This window comes from Neomonachus schauinslandi, chromosome 1 (assembly GCF_002201575.2).
Source record: "Neomonachus schauinslandi chromosome 1, ASM220157v2, whole genome shotgun sequence".
In the NCBI taxonomy this organism is placed as follows: Eukaryota; Metazoa; Chordata; class Mammalia; order Carnivora; family Phocidae; genus Neomonachus; species Neomonachus schauinslandi.
The window spans coordinates 66,030,490-66,051,917 of record NC_058403.1 but is presented as its reverse complement, the minus strand read 5'-3'; the positions used below and the strand labels follow the sequence as shown (position 1 = coordinate 66,051,917).

The 21,428-nt window shown below is 42.4% G+C and overlaps 2 protein-coding genes across 2 annotated transcripts in view; both read right to left on the bottom strand.

Annotated features, from left to right (window-relative positions):
* Nucleotides 1-3,941, bottom strand: part of PARP15 (poly(ADP-ribose) polymerase family member 15) — a 47,882-nt gene extending 43,941 nt beyond the window's left edge. The window contains exon 1 of the mRNA XM_021692663.1: nt 3,755-3,941. Within this exon, the coding sequence (XP_021548338.1) occupies nt 3,755-3,757 (3 nt within the window). The 5' untranslated portion in view covers nt 3,758-3,941. The remainder of the gene's footprint in view (nt 1-3,754) is intronic.
* Nucleotides 3,942-10,614: 6,673 nt separating this feature from the next.
* DTX3L (deltex E3 ubiquitin ligase 3L) lies at nt 10,615-19,664 on the bottom strand. The gene is made up of 5 exons (XM_021692664.2): nt 19,431-19,664; nt 17,947-18,158; nt 14,503-16,053; nt 13,918-14,135; nt 10,615-10,834 (listed from the first exon to the last, which is right to left on the bottom strand). Exons 1-5 carry the CDS (start codon nt 19,612-19,614, stop codon nt 10,765-10,767), a joined length of 2,235 nt encoding a protein of 744 aa, XP_021548339.1. The 5' UTR covers nt 19,615-19,664; the 3' UTR covers nt 10,615-10,764.
* Between the last annotated feature and the right edge of the window lie 1,764 nt (nt 19,665-21,428).

Below are 21,428 nucleotides of genomic sequence, written 5' to 3'. Positions count from 1 at the left end.
TTGCAAAAGACATAACTGATAAAAAAAAAACTGTTATCCAAAAATATAAAGAACTCTTACAATTTAACAATAAGAAAGCAACCTGGGGCACCTGGGTGGCTTAGTCGGTGAAGCGTCTGCCTTCGGCCCAGGTCATGATCCCAGGGTCCTGGGATCAAGTCCATATTGCACTCCCTGCTTAGCAGGGAGTCTGCTTCACCCTCTCCCTCTGCTCCTCCCCCCTGCTCATGCTCGCTCTCTCTCTCTCTCTCACGCTCTCTCTCTCTCAAATAAATAAATAAAATCTTAAAAAAAAAGAAAACAGCCTGATTTTAAAATGGGCAAAAGACCTCAACAGACACCTCACCAAAGAATATATACAGATGGCAAATGAATGTATGAAAAGATGCTCAATATCTTACGTCATTGGGGATATGTAAATTAGAATAACAATGAGATACCACTACACACCTAGTGGAATGGTGATAATACCAAACGCAGGCAAGGGATGTGGAACAACAGGAACTCTCATGTATAGGTGGTGGGAATGAAAATGGTGTTCACTTTGCAAGACAGTTTGATAGTTTCTTATAAAACTAACATATTCTTCCCATACAATCCAGCAATCATGCTGCTTAAAGAGTTAAAAATTTATGTCTATACAAAAACCTACACATGGATGATTATAGCAGCTTTATTCATAATTGCCAAAATTTGGAGGCAACTAAGATGTTCTACAATAGGTAAATGGATAAATATATGGTACATTCAGACAATGGGATATTGTTCAGTGCTAAAAATAAATGAGCTCTCAAGCCTAAAAAAATGTGGAGGAAACAAATGCATATTACTAAGTGAAACAAGCCAATCTGAAAAGGCTAATAACATATGATTCCAACTATATAACATTTGGAGGCAAAACTATGGAGACAGTAAAAAGATCAGTGGGTGCCAAGAATTAGAGGAGAGGGAAGGATGAACAGCAGAGCACAGAGGATTTCTAGGGCAGTGAACCTATTTTGTATGATACTATAATGGTGGATGTATGTTATTAAACATTTGTCAAAACTCAATAGAATGTACAACACCAGGATCAAGCTCTAATGTAAACTATGAACTTCGATAATAATGTGTCGATGTAGATTCACCAATTGTAACAAATGCACCACTCTGGTGTGAGATATTGATAATGGGGGAGTTAGGGGCGGAGCAGGTGGTATATGGGAACTTTCTGTATCCTCCACCCAATTTTTTTTAATGCATCATTAAGCAGTAATTATAAAGCTAAATAGTTCTAAATTAAGAATAGATGATATGACAGGAGGTACAATAGAAATTTCAGATATAAACCTTAATCTATCAAAAAGCTTAACATGAAGTATTAAGAGGAATAAGAAAGTAAAGAGATGAATCATAATTTAATAAATATTGTTGGGATATTAGTTTTCATTATGAAGAAAATTAGATATAAATTCATATGTCATAATCAACAACTAACTACAATAATATTAGCCCCCAATGGGTTAAAAATGTTAACTTTAAACACTCCAAAAGTACGGACACCTGGGTGGCTCAGCGGTTCACCCAACTCTTGATTTTGGCTCAGGTCATGATTTCAGGGTTGTGAGATTAAGCCCCATGTGGGGCTCTGCTGAACTTGGAGCCTGCTTAAGATTCTCTCTTTTCCTCTCCCTCTAGCCCTCCCCAACTGCTCATGATCTCTTGCTCTCTTAAAAAAAAAAAAACACTCCAAAAGTAATAGATTAAAAGTTCTATATTTATATATTTCTATAAATCTATATAATATGTAATATTATAAATTTCAATATATCACTATAGATTCTATATTTATATATTTATACATGTTTATAAATATAAGAACTTTTATTCTACTTCTTCTGGAATGACAAACTGATTCATCGAGGGGAATTAACAATCCTAAATATATATACACCTAACAACAGACTTTCAAAACATACAAAGGCCAAATGGATAGAACTCCAAGGAGAAATAAGTCTACAATTATACTTGGGGATTTCAGCATCCTTTCTCAGTAACTGATAGTTCAACTAGTCATAACATCAGTAAGGATATGAGGACTTGAACAACACTTTCAATCAACTTAATCTAATGGATGCTGATAGAACACTTCACCCAACAACAACAGAACACACTTTGAACTGTCCATGGGAATGTATTTATCAAGATAGACCATATTCTGTCCAGAAAACAAATCTCAACTTATAAATTTAAAAGGATTCAAATAACACAAAGCATGTTCTCCAATCACTGTGGAATTAAATTAGAAAGCAACAGCAAATTAGCAATAGGTCTAACTACATGGATAAAACTCAACTGCATTATGCTAAGTGAAAGAAGCAAGGCTCAAAAGACCATGCGCTGCATGGTTCCACTTCTATGACATTCTGGAACTATAAGGACCAAAATTTGACCAGTATTTGCCAGGGACGCACCTTGAGTGAAGAGGTTGATTACAAAGGAACCAGTGGGAATTTGGGGGGGGGGGGTTGATGAAACTTTTTAATATCTTTATCTCTTTTATCTCTTGTGGTTGTTACAAGATTGTATTCATCTGTCAAAACTCACAGAACTGTACATTAAAAACTATGAATTTGCTGTATGTAAATTATACCTTAATTTTTAAAATGAAAGGAAGTCAACAGCATTCATATACACAAATAGAAGATACAGTGAATGAAAAACCTCATGTACAATAGAAAAAAAAAGATAAAATGTTTACAAACAAACTTAACAAGAAAATATTCTATGTAAGAAAACTATAAACACTCTTTAAAGACACAAAAGTAAACCAGAACAAAGAAATGGCATCCTTTGTTCTTGGTTAGAACATCTCAACACCATCTCAAGATGTCAGCTGTCTGTAATTTATAAGTTTAATGCAAATCCAATACAAATCCCAATGGGAGCTTTTTTTTTTTTTGCCACTGATCATAAATCAGAAGTCAATCCTAAAGTTCCTAAGTAAAGATAAGCACAAAAGAATAGCTAGGAAAACAGCGGGAAGGAAGAGTTGTTAGGGGAACTAGCCCTGACATTAGAATATATAACAGAGCCTCTCTGCAACAGATGAATAAACATGTCAATGGACTAGAAGTTCTAGAAACAGTCAAAATACATATAAAAATCTAGTATATGATAAAGGTGGTATCTCAAGTTACTAAGGCAGTACTAATCTTTTTAATAAATGGTGTTGGGACAACTGGATACCCATTTGGAAAAAAGACAAAATTTGATCCATTCCTCAAACCATAAACAAGAATAAACTCAAAATGTATCAAAGATCTAAATGTAAAAAATAAAGCATTACAAATAAAATGGATGACTGTAACCTGGGTGATGGGGAAAGCTTTTAAAATATGACCAAAATTCCAAATGCAAGAAAATAAAAAAATTGGTAAATTTTACTATAAAAATAAAAACCGTTTGCATGGGGGAAAAGCCACCACCAGCAAGCTCAGAAGACAAATGACAAACTGAAAGGAAACAGCCATAACATATATCACAGATGAAAGATTACTATCTCTAATTTATAAGGCACTTGTAAAAACTGCGGGGAAAGGGACCAAAGATTCCATGGAAAACGATGCCCCGCACTCTACTCTCTTCCCGGACAAGTCAGGGTGGTAAGCTCCTCCCCAGGGAGAGGGGGTTCGAGGGCCGTGGGGTCTCCGCGCAGTCCCGTGCTGCAATGTCCCGCGCCGCCCTCCGCACTCCCGCCCCTGGCGCCCCTCACCATCCTCCCGGAGGAAGGGCGCCAGCCAGCGGGGCGGGCTGCCGGGCTGCGGCCGACCTCACGCTCTTGGCTTCCCGATCTCCTGCGCTCCGTGCACACAGGCGCAAGTTCGTGCCCAAGTTCTTCGGACGTCTGGGGGTCTGGGCCCGGGGGAGCAGGGTGCAGCCCTCCCCAGCTCCGCACCTCCACTCACGCGGCCCCGGCCCCACCCAACGGGCTCGTGCCTTTTCTTTCACTTTCTTTTCTCTGAAAATCACTACTGCCTACGTTGTGGTTTTATGGTCTGAAACAGCGCCTCAAGATTATATCATCCATTTGGGACAGACGTTGCTGTCAGACAAATTCTGGGTCCAAATTATGGGCTCTGCGATTCATCAGGTGTGTAACCCCAGTAATTAAATCTGTGTAGTGGGTTTAGCTACTTCATATTATCATGGGGATTAAAGGAGGCAAAGTCTGAAATACTCTTCGGATTTCTGTCTGTCACAAAAGCAAAGTGGCAGTAAAGGCGAACTTTTGAAAAGGAGTTTGGGCAACCTGTATACTCAAAGTGGGTAATTGAAGAGAGTTTAATAAAGGAATTACCTTTATAGGTGGAAGCAAAGGATTAAGGGAAACCACTGAGAAATGGCGCAGCAGCCTCCCCTTCCCCTTACCGTGTAGGCTGAAGGGGCAGGGGAGGACTGTGTACCGAGCCTGATACCTGAAGGCAAGTTCAGCAGCACTTTGCTCCAAAGGCCAATACTCCTGGTTGGAAAGGAATATGAGGTTTTTCAGGAGGTCGGCCACCTGGGGAGAAGGCAGACTCTTGTCCAAAACCCAACTTAGAGGTTTCTTTTCTTTTTTTTTTTTTAAGATTTTATTTATTTATTTGACAGAGAGAGACACAACAAGAGAGGGAACGCAAGCAGGGGGAGTGGGAGAGGGAGAAGCAGGCTTCCCGAGGAGCAGGGAGTTCGATGTGGGGCTCGATCCCAGGACTCTGGGACCATGACCTGAGCTGAAGGCAGCCGCTTAAGGACTGAGCCACCCAGGCGCCCCTAGAGGTTTCTTTTTAAAGAAAATTAAGGGGGTGCCTGGGTGGCTCAGATGGTTAACTCAGCAGGGAGCCTGCTTCTCCCTCTCCCTCTACTGCTCCCCCTGCTTGTGCGCTCTCGCTTTCTCTGTCATAAATAAATAAAATCTTTAAAAGAGAAAAAAATTAGGGCAATTAATCGGTAAAAAGGGGAGCACAGTGGTCTGTAACTCTTCTTGATTCCGTACAGACTCAGTGGCACCAGCCACCAACGTGCTGTTATCACTGTGCTGGGACGTTGTGTATTGGTGCGGGGTTGGGGGGGGGTGGGCTGTGCAAGTGTGTTTGGTTCTAGGTCTTTCTAGAAAACAGTGCATGATAGATCCACAAAAAAAGGTTTAGTTAATCAATCAAGTGGCCTAAAAGTGCTTGCTAAAACTTAAAGACTACTAAGTTAGCCAGAGGGGCGGAGGCAGCAGCTCCAAACCTGGTAAGAGCCTTTTACCTATAGGAGAGAGCCATTCCAGGGAAGCCATGGCTACTTTCTGGAGACAGCAAGGGAAGTAAGTTCCCCAAATAAGTTCCCACTAGCTCCCCCTACCTTCCTGCTACTTTGCATTGCTGAACTCAACCAGCAATCAGGTCACAGGATGGAGCTGATGCAGTCCCAAGGCAGTGCATTTTGATATCACATTAATAAAGATATGTATAAAGTATTAGGAACACAAGAAAATAAGAGATTCAAAATTTGAAGACAAGATTGAAGGGAAGTTCCAAGAGTAGTGGCATTCGGGTGAGACCTGGAATGAAGAGTAGGACATTTCTAAGTGGAAAATGAGGCAGAGGGGTATTCCCGAGAGGACAGGTAGAGCAAAGGCCAGAAGAAGCGAGGTATAGACGGTGACTTGGAAAAGTTGATAGTCTGGTGTGAGTGGACCATGGCGGGGCTTGGTGGAGAGAACAGGACATGAGGCGAGCAAAATAGAATGAGAAATCCCTGAGGGCCGTGCTGTGACATTTGAACTTTATATTCTAAGCCAGTGATCCTCAAAGTGTGGTGCCCAGACCAGCAGCATCAACATCACCTGGAACTTACCAGAAATGCAAATTCTGGGGTGCAATCTCACATCTACACGGTTAGAAACTTTGGTGGGGGTGGGTCTTAGCTATCTGTGTTTTATTGATCCCTCTAGTGATTCTGACCCAAGATCAAGTTTGCTGTAGGCATCAGGGAGTTGCTGAAGGCATATTTCAAAAGAATGATGAGATCAGAGCTATTATTTTTCTTTCTTTTTTTTAAATATAAGTTTTAGATTTATTTATTTATTTTAGAGAGAGAAAGAGAGCACGAGCAGGAAGGGCAGAGGGAGAGAGAGAGAATCCGAAGCAGCACAGAGCCCGATGCAGGGCTCCATCTCACGACACTGAGACACGATCTGGGCTGAAACCAAGAGTCAGACGCTTAACCGACTGTGCCACCCAGGTGCCCCAGAGCTATTGTCTTTCAAAAGGCAGTTTGAAGTGACTTGAGGAAGGAGGGATGGGGACAGAGAGTCGTTAGACGGTGTTTTATTCATTCTGGTGAGAGAACTATGAAGAAGCCAAGTGGGCAGTGAGATTTGAAGTGAAAGAGAGATAGGGCTAGTGATGATGGATATGCGGGGAGCAGGATAGGGAGAAGTCAAAGGTGCTACTAAGACGACATTTTAATGTGCTATAAATGTAATAGATTTTACATTGTCTGTTGTTTTCCCAGGAAATAAAACTGAGTGTCCTCCTCTATGAAATAAGACATTTAAAATGCTTTCTACAGTCTCTTTCAACACATGCCAAGCGAATGAACCTACTGAGTGACGTGCTAGATCTTTTCAAGGCTCTCTCTGGCCAGGGTGGTAACCTGCATTGCATTGCACCACTTCTTAGTTTGCCTGGCTTCCCTTTTTGTTTGTCCTTATCTTCCCTGACCTGGGCTTGCATCTCTGCCCCAAAATTGTTAACAATCGATCTTTGTCTTAAGGCTCTGTGCTTTGGAGGACTCAGGACCCCAGTCAGTAGTAAAGGAAATGTGCCCAAATCCCATAGGGAAATCAAAGTAAAAACAGTACTAATCCATAAGATGAGTGTAAGGAAGCCCAACAAAGGTTTGGTTTTTCTCCTAAGGACTGCTTTAGTGCTCTCTGTATTATGATTTATAATAAATATATATTTGGTCTTCGTCCCTGTTTCTGGCACAGAGCTCCTAAAAGCCTTGCAATTTCCTAATGGCTGAGAGTGATAAAGATGTCTTTTGTTAGTGAGATGACCTAAGGATGGTTGCCAGAGGAATCAACTACATGATCGGAGGGTTGGAACTTTCAGTCCCAACCCCTGATCTCGGGGGAGGTGGGGAGGCTGGAGGTTGACTTCAATCACAAATGACTGGAGATTTGATCAATCATACCTATGTTTTGAAGCCTCCGTAAAATCCCACAAAAGGACGGGGTTTGAAGAGCTTCCAGGGGAGTGAACAGGTGGAGATTTGGGCATAGTGGTTTGATTGGAGGCCATGGAAGCTCCATGCCCTTTACCCATATCTTGCCCTATGCATCTCTTCCATCTGGAAATTGATGCGTTATATGCTTTTGTAATAAACCAGTGATGTAATGAGTAAACTGGCTTCCCAAGTTCTGTGAGCCGCTCTAGCAAATTAAGCAAACCCAAGGAGGGGGTTATGGGGAACCAGAGATTTATAGCCATTCAGCCAGAAGCACAGGTAACATCCTACGCTTGCTTTTGGCACCCGAAGTGGAGGGAAATCTTGTGGGGATGCAGCCCCATTAGCCTTTGGAATCTGATGCTGTCTCTGGGTAGAGCATGTCAGAATTGAGTTGAATTGTAGGACCCCCAACTGGTATCAGAGAATTGCTTGGATATATGGAGGGAAAACCCACACATGGGAATTGGATGTAGAAGCTTTCTATCTTTAGAAAAACATCAGATATCTTAATACTGTTTTCAATTCTCTTTTTCCTTTGGAGAGAAGGTACCCTGATTTGCTGGTACCCAGTGAGCCATCTGGGTAATCCAGCACTGATGCTAGAAAGGTGAAAATAAAAACTCTAGGAGTGAGGAGGGGGCAAGTACAGTTTGATAGGGTATGGCATCCACTTTCTCTAGAAGGAGAGAAGAGATGAAGCCTGTAGCCTACTTTTATCTTGTAGTAACCTACGTGTGAAGGAGAAAACATACTAAGGAATGTGATTTTCACAGCTGAAATTGCCCAGTAGTGAAGTCAATCCTGTTACATTTTACTGCGATACTACTTAGCAAATAGCTACACACAAAATCAACTACAGACATCTGCACACATGGTAGATTGCTCTACACTGTTGGTGTTGTAGAGAACTCTCAGAATCTTATCCTAAGGGAAGAGAAAGAAGGAGTACGGGGACAACACAGACAATCTGTTCCTATATGGATAGAACTTTCTTTCTTTGTAAGATTTTCTTTCTTTCTTTCTTTAAATAATTTATTTGAGAGAGAGCGAGCCAGCAGGGACTGGGGGTGGGGGAGCAGAGGGAGAGGGACAAGGAGACTCCTTGCTGAGCTTGGAACCCTACTTGGGGCTCCAACCCATGACAGAGAGATCATGACTGAGCCGAAATCAAGAGTCAGACACTTAACTGCAGGGCCCCCCCGGGCGCCCCCAGATATAACTTTATTTAAAGCAGATGCAGATGATAATACCTTCCACAGAACGAGAGCAGTAATCCAAAGGCTCACCAACCACTCGCACCATGAAACTTGCCTTTGCACACACATTGCAGTCAAGGATCCAGAACTTAGCAGGACCCAGACTGTTGCTTTTTTGAAGCAAATTCAGCTAAAAGATCAGTAGACACAAAATCATAACAGTAAAGAATTTAATGAATCATCAAAAACTAAATGTATAAACTGATTTTTAAAAAAGACCTATCACTTAACTTAAGCTTCCTTAACTCTCTGGACAAAGGAGAAGATTCTGGTTTTTTAAGTTCTTCAAATAGGACCTCCTTGGAAGAAATCTACTTTGAGCACTGTACAGGAATCCATTTCTGAGAGAAACCCAGAATAATGGGAATTTCCCAGCCAGCTCCATGGAGAAGTTCCCTGTAGGAGGCAGGGTAGCTCTGGGGTGTGGAAGCTTGGGGCCAGACTATCTTCTTCAAATCCCAGCACTTCTGCTTATAAACTATGTGACCTTTCTCAATGTATTTACCCTCTCTATGCATCAGTTTTCTCAGTTATAAAATGGGGATAGCATTAACAGTATTAATGATAGATATAAAGCTCTTGTAAAGAGGATAAAATAAATCCATAATAAATATTAGCTATTACTATCTGATTAACAAATGTATACGTGTGTGTATGTGTATCCTTAAGAAAAGAAAAAGACTTCTTGTTCATCTTCTTTTGAGAGAGGCTGGGACATGGATAACCAGATAATTTACTAGTATAATTTTCTTCAGACTTAGAGAACCATTTAAAAGTACATTTTGACATGCCATATATTCCAAAGAGTAGGCTCAACTTGCCTTGTCTCTTGTCCACAGAGAGTATCATGGAGAGAGATTTTAAGGGAGAAAACAGGACTTGGTGGGACTTTAGTAAAAGAATGGAAAAACTACTATGGTGGGGGCTACACTACTGAGAAAGTGATGGTCTATGGAAACTAAAGTAAGCCTATCTGTTTAACTGGAAGCAGGGTATACTTAAAAAGTACAGTAATATCCATAGGAAAAAATGTTCAGAAACATGGAGCATTAGTATGACAGGGAAAATGTTCCCCATATGGCAGATTTTAAGAATCAGGAGGGAGCGGGGCGCCTGGGTGGCTCAGTTGGTTAAGCGACTGCCTTCGGCTCAGGTCATGATCCTGGAGTCCCGGGATCCAGTCCCAGGTCGGGCTCCCTGCTCAGCGGGGGGTCTGCTTCCCGCTCTGCCCTCTTCCCTCTCGTGCTCTCTGTCTCTCACTCTCTCTCTCTCAAATAAATAAATAAAATCTTTAAAAAAAAAAAAGAATCAGGAGGGAGCAAGGATCAAATTAGAGGCCTGGTCAAAGCTCAGAGTTCAGAGTTCAGAAGCTAAGCGTTCTGGAGTAAGAAACTCAGTTTTTCCAAATCAGTGGTGAGGTCTCCAGAAATGGCTTCCTAACTCTTGCCTCTGTCAAAGATTTAGGGAACATATATCCCTCTGCTGGGCTATTAGCAACCTGAGTCAGGCAGCAAAAAATTTTTATGAAGCACCAACTGTGTATCAGGCTCTGTATTGTGAAAAATAACAGCCTTACTCCATTTATTACCAAAGGTTGTCCAATCTCTGCTTCTGGCCATTTTTCTGGCCATGAAGAGAGGGAGGGGAAATGTGTGTCTCTAATTTTCCATAACCAAAGCCCCATCCCCCCTTCACACTAGGATTTTACTTTTAGGGTACTTAAGGAGCAAACAAAAAAACAAAAGTCTACCTCAGAGATGGCAATAAAAAGGATCAATTGACAGCTACTATTTCAAATGAAGAACACAGAAGATGATTTCAGACCCACAGCACTCCACCCCCTCCCCCGCACCAAAGATGACCCAAGAATGAGGCACAACACCCACAAAATCACACAAATCTTTGGAGCTTTTATCTTCCATAAAAAGTAACACTCCAGAAATGACAGACTAGCATATTCTTACTCTCACACAGACCACTTCTTGAGATGAAAAAAAATTTTTTAAGATTTATTTATTTATTTATTTGACACAGAGAGAGAGAGAGAGCACAAGCAGGGGGAGGGGCAGAGGGAGAAGCAAGCTCCCCGCTGAGCAGAGAGCTTGACTCAGGGCCAGGACCCTGGGATCACGACCTGAGCCAAAGGCAGATGCTTAACTGTCTGAGCTACCCACGTGCCTCATTGAGATGAAAAGTTTTAAAAGGAGTCTCTTCAACTGTGTTTTTTGAAAGCTTGGCTCAAGACATCCCTCCAGCGGTCTTCTTACTCAATTCCTTTATTTTTCAGCTCCTGTTTGACACGTTTCAGATAACCAGGATCCGGGTAGCCATACCTGCAGAAGGAAAAAGCCCCTTAGCTTCTTCATAAATGCTCTTAAAGAATCTGTACAGTAGATCCCTGGCATTAATATTCAGTGTTGCAAACATTCAGAAACAATCGTGAAGGCAGATGACTTACAATCACTTGTAAGTGTGCAGATGTGAGCCATTTAGCTGGTAAGTGAGCCTAGCTGTCTGCCCAGGATCTGCCTTCCAATAAGACTTTTTAAAAAATTTTCAGCTCATGGTAAGCAGTGACTCTCCTAAAGTCATACCACACTATATATTATGGAGGGTAATCATATTCTACAGGAGAATTTTCTAATTTGGGAAATTTTCAAAAGTCTCAGGATGCATTCCCTTTTGAATACTAAGGGTCTGAGGCATTCTGTTTGAATTTCATAAAGAGCAAGTAAAAAACAATTGGATTACCTATAATACAACTTCCACCACCATTAACTGAGACTTTTCCTAGAGTACTATTGGCCAAGGGAATTTACAATCTCTATGGACCATTGGGAGGGGAGGGTAAAAGAAAGGGTGATTTCAAAAGAAGGCAAAGTAAATAATATTGCTAGGATCTATCTTCCAAATAGACAGGAAACCCCAAATTAAATCACCTTAGATACCATTCATCCTAGATTCTGAAGTTCCCTCCCTTTAATGCAAAATTTAGTACCTGTGTGACATTTTGTGGTTTGGAAGGTAGAAGATGATAGAACCAATATTTCTGCCTTATGATATTATCATTCCAGACTAGCATCTCTCAAAATACCCTACCCTAATTAATAAATGAATTCAGTAAAGTTGCATGATAAAATTAGTATACACAAATCTGCTGTATTTCTATACACTAAGAGCAGAAAGAGAAATTAAGAAAACAATCCCATTTACAATTGCATCAAAAAGAATAAAATACCTAGGAATAAATTTAACCAAGGAGGTGAAAGACCTGTACTCTAGAATTATAAGACACTGATGAAAGAAATTGAAGATGACACAAACAAATTAAAAAATACACCATGCTCATGGATTCGAAGAATTACTATTGTTAAAATTTCCATACTACCCAAAGCAATCTACAGATTCAATGCAATCCCTCTCAAATTACCAATAGTATTTTTCATAGAACTTCAACACTTAATCCTAAAATTTGTATGGAATCACAAAAGACCCCAAATAGCCAAAGCAATCTTAAGAAAGAACAAAGCTGATGGTGTCACAATTCCAGATTTCAAGCTATACCACAAAGCTATAGTAATCACAACTGCATGATACCAGCACAAAAACAAACACATAGATCAATGGAGCAGAATAGAGAGCTCAGAAATAAACCCATATTTATATGGTCAATTCATCTACCAAAAGGAGGCAAGAATATATAATGGGAAAGGCAATCTCTTCAATAAATGTGCTGGGGAAACTGGATAGCTACATGGAAATGAATAAACTGGACCACTTTCTTAAGCCATACACAAAAATAAATTCAAAATGGATTAAAGACCTAAATGTAAGGCTTGAAACCAGAAAACTCCTAAAAGAAAACAGGTAGCAATCTCTTGGACATTGGTCTTAGCAACTTTTTTCTGGATGTGCTCCTTGGGCAAGAGAAACAAAAGTAAAAATGAACTATTGGTACTACATCAAACTAAAGAGCTTTTGCAATAAAACAAAAAGGCAATCTACTGAATGGGAGAAGATACTTGCAAATGATAAATCTGATAAGAGGTTAATATCCAAACTATATAAAGAACTCATTATAGCTCAACACCAAAAACCCCCACAAATAACCTGATTTAAAAATGAGCAGAGGATCTGAATAGACATTTTCCAAAAAAGACATAACAGATGGCCAACAGACACATGAAAAGGTGCCCAATATCACTAATCATCAGGGAAATGCAAATCAAAACCACAATGAGATAGCACATCATACTTGTCAGAATGGCTAGTATCAAAGAAACAAGAAAAAGTGTTGGCAAGGATGTGCAAAAAAGGAAGCCCTCATGTATTGTTGGTGGGAATGTGAATTGGTGCAGGCACTGTAGAAAACAGTATGGAGGTTCCTCATAAAGTCAAAAACAGAAATACTGTATGATCCAGTAATTCCACTGCTGGGTAATTTACCCAAAGAAAACAAAAACACAGTTCGAAAAGATATATGCACGCTTATGTTTATTGCAGGAGTATTTACAAGAGTCAAGCTATGGAAGCAACTTGAGTGTCTACCTATAGATAAATGGGTTAAGAAGATTACATATCTATTACATATATATGTGTGTATATATATGTGTATTTGTGTGTGTATGTGTGTGTGTGTGTGTGTGTATATATATATATATATATATATATTCCCTTATATATATATATATATATATATATATATAAGGGAAAAATACTAAGCCATAAAAAGGGTTGAAAGCTTGCCATTCGCAACAACATAGATAGACCTAGAAGTTATTATGCTGGGTGAAATAAGTCAGAGAAAGAACTATACCATATGACTTCACTTACATGTGGAATCTAAAATACAAAACACACACACATAGAAACAGTCCCTAAATACAGAGAACAAACTGGTGGTTGCTAGGGGAAAGAGGGCTAGAGTTGGGGGGATAGGCAAAAGAGGTGAAGGGGACTAAAAGATACAAACTTCTACCTGTAAAATCAATGACAGATGGTAACTATACTTACTGTGATAAGCACTGGGTAATGTATAGAATTGTCAAATCAACTGTTGTACACCTGAAACTAATGTAACATTGTATGTCAACTTCCTGAGTATTTTTTTTTAAGATTTTATTTATTTATTTGAGAGAAAGAATGAGACAGAGAGAGAGCATGAGAGGGGGGCGGGTCAGAGGGAGAAGCAGACTCTCCGCCGAGCAGGGAGCCCGATGCGGGAATCGATCCCGGGACTCCAGGATCATGACCTGAGCGGAAGGCAGTCGCTAGTCGCCACCCACGTGCCCGTCAACTTTACTTCAAAAACATACTTTACTGCTATAAAGTCTTCTTCTAGCCACCTCCTCAAACTGCCATATTTTACAACCTCTAAATCCTGTTTAGCAATCAATATGTTTCAGAAGGTTCTCACATTTGTGGTCCGCCAAAAGGGGACGTTTTGTGGTGGATGTCATTCCACGTAATGACGTTGGAGACTCCTAGTGCTCGAGAATCCCCCACTGTGAAAATCAGCTTTTGGTCAAAGGCCCTACGAAGCAGTCTCAAAACTTCATTTCCTTCCTCATTATCAGGCAAGTATGCTCTTCGTCGTACTCCAGAGTATTTCTTTCCTGGGTTTGGGTGCTCTTTCTGTATGAAGACAAGAAAGTATCACATATATATATATATATATATATAAAGTTTGCACATATTCCCAAGAATTCATATTTCTCCCTTTCCCTAAATTCATGCTGGAAACACTATCCATCTTGATTTGCCCTATTCTAACACATAAGCACCACCACTCTTTCTCTGACTTAATAGACACAAAAGATACCTAAGTTATAAGCAAACATTGCTACCTTTATTACTGATATTATTATTATTCCTATTTAAAGCCCTTGCATATGGAAATATACATGGAAATAATTCCCTGGGATATCCAGTAATCGGCACCATAACAGTCTCTTGCTCTGATAATTCTAGCATACTGGGAAGAATGCTCAGAAACACTTACTGTTTGTATGCCTCCTTTCATGTTATATTCAATCATAATGGAGCCACAGGATTCATAACCTGGAAGTGAGCTATGTAGGACGGTGACAGCCATGGTCCCCTCTGGCTGATTGCCTTTCTGGATACCATACGAAGTCTGGCACACAGGACAGACCGGCTTATAGGACAAGGCTTGGTTGATACAAGAGGTGCAGAATGCGTGCTTGCACTTGGATAGCACTTGTTTGTTATTAATGATGTCAATACAGATGATACATACATCCTCTTCCTTGTCCACTCCCGACGCCCCAGAACTGGCAGAGTGCTGGAATGTTGGTGAAGTTATTTTTGAATCATTACTATCAATGTCCATGGGTGTTTCTTCGTCCTCATTCCTTTTATCTCCAGCTAACGGGGACATTCCCCCCTTTTTAAAGATACACTGCTTTGCCTTTGCAAGGTGATCTGGCAACCCAGTCAAAGTCACTGACTCTTCATTTAGTACAGAGTGTACATGCGGATGGTTTTTTCTAAAGTCATCAGCCAACTTGGTCTGACGTAAGTGCTTTCTCATTTTGCCCAGAGGTTTCAGTGAAAGAACTTCTCTCATCAGCTGACTTGACACATGTTGATAGGCATCGATGAAACTTGCATACGCATGCGCAGACAGATCGAATTCTTTGTCCTTAGGTTCAAATAGAATGTGGATTTTCTTAGTGTCTCTCCAAACCTGACATTGAGTATTGTACTTTTTTTCTATCTCTCTCATCTCCTGGAGTAATTCAGCTTTTACAAGCAGATAGTGAGCAGTGTCAACTTCAATTTCATTCATCGTGCATTTGGGAGTCGATATTTTCACAGGTCCCATGACAAGACTTTCAGAGGCTTTTGGGGCAAAAAAATATCCGGCAGCTGAAATGTCATCTTGGGTCCCTAGGAGAGTTAATTCTCCTCCTTTCTCCTTTATAAGGAGCTTTGTAAACCGTTGATTCAATTCTTGTTTGATCTTATTTGCCTGCTCACTGTCTGCGAAAGCAACACATTTCTGCTCCAGAGATGCTACGGTTTTCTGAAATTCACTGACAAAAGCCTCGCTAGCAGCTTTGAGATCACCTGATTGATTGGAGGTGAAGTCTAAATAGACAGTATTCAGAGAACTCTCCTGAATTGTTATTTTTATTTTTACACCAAATCTTCTCTGTACTGAGTCTATTTTATCAGGATGGCTTTTCTGGAAGTATTCAAAGAAAGGCAAAGGAATTTCAAGATGGTTGCTTTTGTCTTCTGTCCTGGTTTTTGGTTCAAAGGGAGAAATACAGCTGTTCTGGTCCTGCTGACTGAGTGGCTCGCTCTCCATTGTCAAAGGGGAAGATTCATGTTTGCGCCCACTTTCCTGGAGTTGCTTATTCAAGAAATGATGTATTTTTTCAATATCTCCAAAGGTACCACACACCTTCTCAATTCCATCATCCCCTTCCATCTTTTTGACCTTGGGGCAGATAGTGGTTATGTGTTCCCTCTGCTCTTTAGAGAACAGGTTACAGTTCAGGTCCGCCGTGACACTAAGAAAGATCTGAAATTTTAAAAGGAACAAATAAAAGCTCTCAGATGTCAGCCCTACAGTCTCCTATCAAGACAATGCCTAGAGACCAGAGAAACAACCAGAGGGTGACTTCTTTCAAATCCTTTTTGCAGAGGATGCAGCATGCTACAGCCTAGAGGTTCTCAGCTCTGTCTGCACATTAGAATCACCTGGGGAATTAAAACAAAACAAAAGAAAAACAAACAAGCAGAAAAGCCAAGGCCCAGGTACATCTCCAGAGATTCTGTTGTAAATGTCGAGCCTGGGCACGAGCATATTTAAAAAGTGGTGTGGACAAAAAGTCTGGATTCTAGAGCCGTCTGCTCTCTCCACTATTGGGGAATGGGGTGGAGGGAAGGCACGTCTGCTTTCTGGGCAAGTTGCTGTGGTTCTCACAAGAGTCTGTGAGCTTCGAGGGGAGCCATAAATCTGAAGAGGATGTATTTTCCTATTTGTTGTTTTTTCTTGTCTTCAGTATCCCCCCCCCTTTTTTAAACTAAATACCTAACTGCATGCAGTATTGCTAGGCCCTCTAAGTCCTGTCCTTTGGAAGCTCAAATATAGGACAAAAACGCCAGATTAAGCTAAAAATGACAGATGCAAACTGAATGTAATATAAAAGCAAGATTTCTATGTTTTGTTCTCCTCAAGGTTTTCACACATGCTCTTTCCTCCAATGTAACATCCTTCGTCCAGATCTTCCTTCAAATGTTTCCCCAATCCAGCCACCTCTCACACCTCCATCAGGACCACCCAGAGTCCAAGCCACCGTCATCTTGCTCCTGGCCTGCCACCACCCCTCCTAACTGGGCTCTCACCCTGTTTCCACTCTGGCCCCATTCTTACACTCAGTCCTCCACACAGCAGCCAAAGTGAACCTCTAGAAGTATAAACCAGATCACCCCAGTCCCCTGGCTCAAAACCATCGGATGAATCCCCTAAGATGAAGTTAAAATCCAAAGTCCCTACCTTCATCCCCCAAAGACCTGACTTCTGGCTCCCTCTCCCTGTTCCTCGCCTGTCATTCTCTCTCTTCCCTACTGCCTTCTAGCCACAGTGGTCTCCCTCCTTGAAGCCCCTAGGGTTTAGGACAGAAGCTCATGTCTCAGAGCCTTTGCACCTGGGCTTCCCTCCGCCCCAAACATTCTTATCTCACTTAGTAGCTCCCTTACTTCATTCATGTCTCTACTCAAACATTACCTCATTTGAGAGGTTTTCCTTGGTATTTTATTTAAAATAATGGTCTGGAAAAAAAAGATGATATGTCACTGTCTATCATCTCTCCTGTCTTATTCTTCTTCCTAGCACTTATCACCAGCACACATTTTTTACATACCTATTTTTTTTTTTTTACTATCATTATCTGTTTCGCTCACTAGAAGGTAAGGTCCCTGAGAGCAGGGTCTAGGCTCCCAGCTATATCCCCAGTTTCTGTGACTGTGCCTGGCACACAACAGGAAGTTGATATTGATTTGCCAAATTACTACATGGCTGGCTCCTTCTCATCACTCAAGTCTCAGGCCAAATGTTACCTCCTCAGAGAAGTTGTCTCTGATTTCTGGTCAGAAGCAGCATCACCTCCTTCCCCTTCCTCACTTTGGCCCTGTCACCCTCTAAGGCAAAACCCCGTTCTATTTTCTTCTTAGCACATATCACTGCCTGAAATTGTTTCATTTATTTTGTTTACTTGCTTGTTGTCTTTCTATGTACTTCCCCACCGAGCAGGGATCTTGTCTATTGCGTTCATTTCTGTGTCCCAATGCCCAAAAGAGGGCCTGCCTCCTAGCAAGTCATCAGCAAGTGGTGGTTGGATCAATAATGAAAGGTATGGTGAATGGAGTGGAAGGGGTAAGAATATACCCCTCCCCTTCTTTCAATCCTTACCTTTTGGAGACAGGAATCCATAACATCAGGAATATATTCTTTGTTTTGATGCTTCTCACCAGACCTCACCCCTTCCTGTAACTGTGGCAACGAAGATGTTCTTGGTCTTGCATTCCTCTCCATTGGATTCTCAGTGGGCTCCAGAAAAATAGTCACAAGTTTGTTGTCAATCATAATCTGATGCTTTTCTTTCTTCAAGACTCCCTCTTTAGCTTCAGTGGAGACATTATAGACACACATACACATGGGAAAGACTTTAAATAAACCTCTTATTCATGCATCTGTACCCTGCCCCAGCAGCTTCCCAAGAAGGCTGCTCCCTGCATCCTGGAATGATGGGTTGATGACAGGGCACTGTGGAGGAACTATTCAAACTCTAACGTGGGCAGCTTATGTTTTTGTTTGTTTTTAAAGATTTTATTTATTTATTTGAGAGAGAGAGAGAGCGAGCATGAGCGGTGGGGAGGGGCAGAGGGAGAAGCAGACTCCCCACTGAGCAGGGAGCCCAATGCGGGGCTCGATCCCAGGACTCGGGGATCGTGACCTAAGCGGAAGGCAGACACTTAGCCAATGGAGCCACCCAGGAGCCCCCAGCTCATGTGTTACTGTAGAAATGAAAAGTTCATGATAATGGGATACACTCTTTAAAAGTCACGTTTCTGAAACTGTCTCCGGTTTTCCCATTTCAATGATACGGAATAATACTCATTATATAAATTTAAGTGAAAACAGCAGACATCAAAGGTACAGTCAGAATTTTGTAAATATATGTTGACTGACTGACATTCATAGAAAAAGACTGCAAAGAAATGTGCCATATTGGGCACCTGGGTGGCTCAGTCGTTAAGCGTCTGCCTTCGGCTCAGGTCATGATCCCAGGGTCCTGGGATCGAGCCCTGCGTTGGGCTCCCTGCTGGGTGGGAAGCCTGCTTCTCCCTCTCCCACTCCCCCTGCTTGTGTTCCCTCTCTCGCTGTGTCTCTCTCTGTCAAATAAATAAATAAAATCTTTAAAAAAAAAAAAAAAAAAGAAATGTGCCATATTGTTTATCTCCAGGTGGTTTTCTTTATTCTTTTCCCACTTGGCTATAGTGAGTATATACCACTTTTGAAATTCTCAAAAACAAATCAGTGGAATAATTAAAACATAAAAACGGAGTAGTACCTAAATGACAAGAGTTTCCATACAGGTGTCTGGGGGGAGGGAAAGGTGTCCTTCCCAGAGCGGAGAAACTTGAGCTAGGGTGAGGATACTGGGAAGCATCAACTTTACAACGTGGTCAGACCAGATCACGCACTGGGCACTTCTGAGCTCTATCCTCCCCGTTGGGCTGTGTCTTTAGGCAGCAGCAGCCCCCGGTTCCTGTCCCCATCAGACGGTGCCGTACTTTCTCCAGCCATCTCTCCTAGGTCAGCATGAGCAGGGTCTGCCTGGAATCCCGCGGGGCCAGGCTCCTCGGCACCCGCAGCCCCGGCCCGCTGCTCACCTGCCCTTTCCAGGAACTTCACCAGGAAGGTGACCTGGTCCCTGTGGTAGAGGGGCTGGACGGTGCACTCCCCGCCGCCGGACCTCTGGCTCTGGAAGTAGATTTCCAGCTTCCAGCGTATGTGCGGGCTGGACTCGGACACCCGCACGAGCAGCGGGGACGGCGGGCGGAGGGTCGAGGCCATGGCTCTGGGCGTCGGGCTCCGGGGGCGGTGGGGCCGAGCTGCGCCCCGCAGTCCTGGGCCGCAAAGTTTCAGTTTCGCTTTCCCCGAACTCCCTCCCCGTGCCAGGCATAGCCGCTCCCCCCTCCTCTCGGGCGCCCTTCCCGCCGCAGCCGGTCCGGTGAGTAGGTCCAGGCCCCGGGCCCCTGAGGGGCGCCCGGGGCGGCGGTGGGAGCTGTCGCTGCCGCTTCTCTCCTGCGGGGGCGGGCGGGGTGGGGGGTGGGGGGCGGGCGAGAAGCGGGTTCCCAGGGCCAGGTGTCCCCTGTGAGGGTGGGGACGGCTCAGAGGTTTAAGTCAAATTAAGTTTCTCCTGTGTTTATGATTCCTTTGCATTCTCTTCTTGTTACTATTATTTGCAGCGAAAATGTAATTCACATTCTGAATGCAGGTGAAACGTACTCGTATTTCTCTTAAAAGGTGAATTGGTTCGCCTGCATTATGATAGGGCCACCAGTGACCTCCCTCCAGCTCTGTCCTTTGGTTAGACTGGCTCTTGGGACTTTCCTTGGTTTGGCTAACGGCACTGACCTGGGTAATGCCCCTGTGTCCTAGGGAAGAAAGATGAAAGGCCCTGCCCTCAGAGGCTGGTAAGGGAAGGTGGACTTGTGAATAAGGAAGCCAAATCTCTTAAGGCCTCCAAGAGTAAGTTTGAAGCAGAATCTTAAAAAGAGTGAGAAGTGGGGAGCGTCTAAGGCGCTAGAAGCCCTGTGGTCTGAAGCAGAGAGGGAACACTTGGCCTTGAAGGAGATGAGAGGGGACAGAGGAAAGGTCTATCTAGATCAGTGCTGATCAATAGAAATAGAATGGGAGGGGCACATGTCATTTCAAGTGTTTTAGTAGCCATATTTTTAAAAGTGTATGCCCATTGATCAGTTAACATCTGTGAGAAGTGACCTATGTACAAAGTTGTTCTTTACAGCCTTTATTACAGTAGCAGAAGATTGGAAACTCCTTAAATGTCCATAAATAGGGGGACCTAAAAGTTTAACAGCTTATGGTGCTTCTATACAATGGAATGCAAAGAGCAGTGAAAAGAATGAAGAAGCTCTTTACGTGCTAACATGGAAAGATCTCTAGGATACATAACACGAGAAAGGCAAGATGCCCAAGAGTGTGTGAAAGATGCTACCTTGTGTGTAAAAATGCCTCTGGAAGGATACAGGAGAAGCACATGACACTGACTGCATCTGGGAAGGAAAGGTAGTGGGGGAGGGGGGCGTAGGAGGGAGCCTTTCAAGCTTTTCTAAATTTGAGCCAGTAAACATACCTATTCAGACAATAGGATGTAAAATTGGATACATCTCAATCCTTAAGAAGAATTTATGGCAAGAGGCTCTGAGGCCCAGAAATGAAATGGTGTCAGTGGGAAAGGAGGATAGGGGCATATTCGAAAGTGATTTAGGGGACTCCTGGGTGGCTCAATCAGTTAAGCTTTCGACACTTGATCTCAGCTCAGGGAGAGTTGAAAATTGAGGATCAGGAGAAGCATAGCCTAGAGATATGTATGGGAGTCATATTTGCAGCTGGTGAGTTGGAGCTTTGACCTGGGTGGGGCTCCGAGCTGAGCGTGGCCACTGCTTAGGAGTCTCTCTCTCCTCTCTCCCTCTTCCTATGCCCCTCCCCACCATGTGCTTGCTCTTTCTCTCTCAAAAAAAAAAAAAAAAAGCGGAAGAGACTGAATGGGGCACTATGCTCCTTCTTTTTATTTTGGGGGGGTTAAATGAATGCTGCCCCCATGGCCAAGTCTCTCCCTAGGGCTTCAAGGAACATCCCCAGGT

Bases quoted from the DNA above. Each gene is read 5' to 3' on its own strand.
- DTX3L (XM_021692664.2), bottom strand. From the start codon at position 19,614: ATGGCCTCGACCCTCCGCCCGCCGTCCCCGCTGCTCGTGCGGGTGTCC. The intron at 18,159-19,430 runs GTGAGCAGCGGG...TCTCCACTGAAG, and splicing joins GAAGTTCCTGGAAAGGGCAG to CTAAAGAGGGAGTCTTGAAG. The intron at 10,835-13,917 runs GTGAGAACCTTC...TTCCTTCTGCAG, and splicing joins CCTTTTGGCGGACCACAAAT to GTATGGCTACCCGGATCCTG.